This window comes from Loa loa (assembly GCF_000183805.2).
Source record: "Loa loa unplaced genomic scaffold supercont3.5209, whole genome shotgun sequence".
In the NCBI taxonomy this organism is placed as follows: domain Eukaryota; kingdom Metazoa; phylum Nematoda; class Chromadorea; order Rhabditida; family Onchocercidae; genus Loa; species Loa loa.
The window spans coordinates 1-605 of NW_018113383.1; the positions used below are offsets into that span (position 1 = coordinate 1).

Sequence of the window (605 nt, forward strand, 5' to 3'; positions counted from 1 at the left end):
ACTACTACTACTACTACTACTACTACTACTACTACTACTACTACTACTACTACTACTAACTACTACTACTACTACTACTACCACCGTTGTCGTCGTCGTCGTCCTCTTCACTTTAGTCATTTCGTCCACTACAGCAACTTCTACTAGTCCTCTTTCTCCTTCACATCCGTTCCATCTCATCCGTTTACATCGTCCACTCAATCCGTGTCCATCCATCCAGTCAACCATCCAGCCAGCCAATCAACGAACCACCCAACCAGCCAGACCAGTCAGTCAGTCATCTGCGCCACACATTTACGACAACTGCACCATTGTCGATGATCTCTATGTATTTCTCTCTAAACAATGTTTATACGTCCAATGAGAAACTGAAATTTGCTTAAATATGCACAATTTGTACTATTGCTTTTATTGATTTGCACAACTTTAAGTGATATAATATGCAAATATTTCAACATATCGGTAAATTCATCCCTATTTGCGTTTTCATTTTCTGCGTCATATATCTTTGCGTCTTCATTTCTGCGTCATATATCTTTGCGTCTTCATTTCTGCGTCATATATCTTTGCGTCTTCATTTCTGCGTCATATATCTTTGCGTCTTT

The 605-nt window shown here is 39.3% G+C and overlaps 1 protein-coding gene across 1 annotated transcript; it reads right to left on the reverse strand.

Annotated features, from left to right (window-relative positions):
* Nucleotides 1-8: 8 nt before the first annotated feature.
* On the reverse strand, nt 9-228 carry LOAG_16259 (hypothetical protein; the record flags this gene model as incomplete). Its single annotated transcript, XM_003151747.2, has 1 exon — nt 9-228. A coding segment is annotated over one exon (219 nt), but the record flags the coding sequence as incomplete, so codon positions are not given.
* Nucleotides 229-605: the final 377 nt, after the last annotated feature.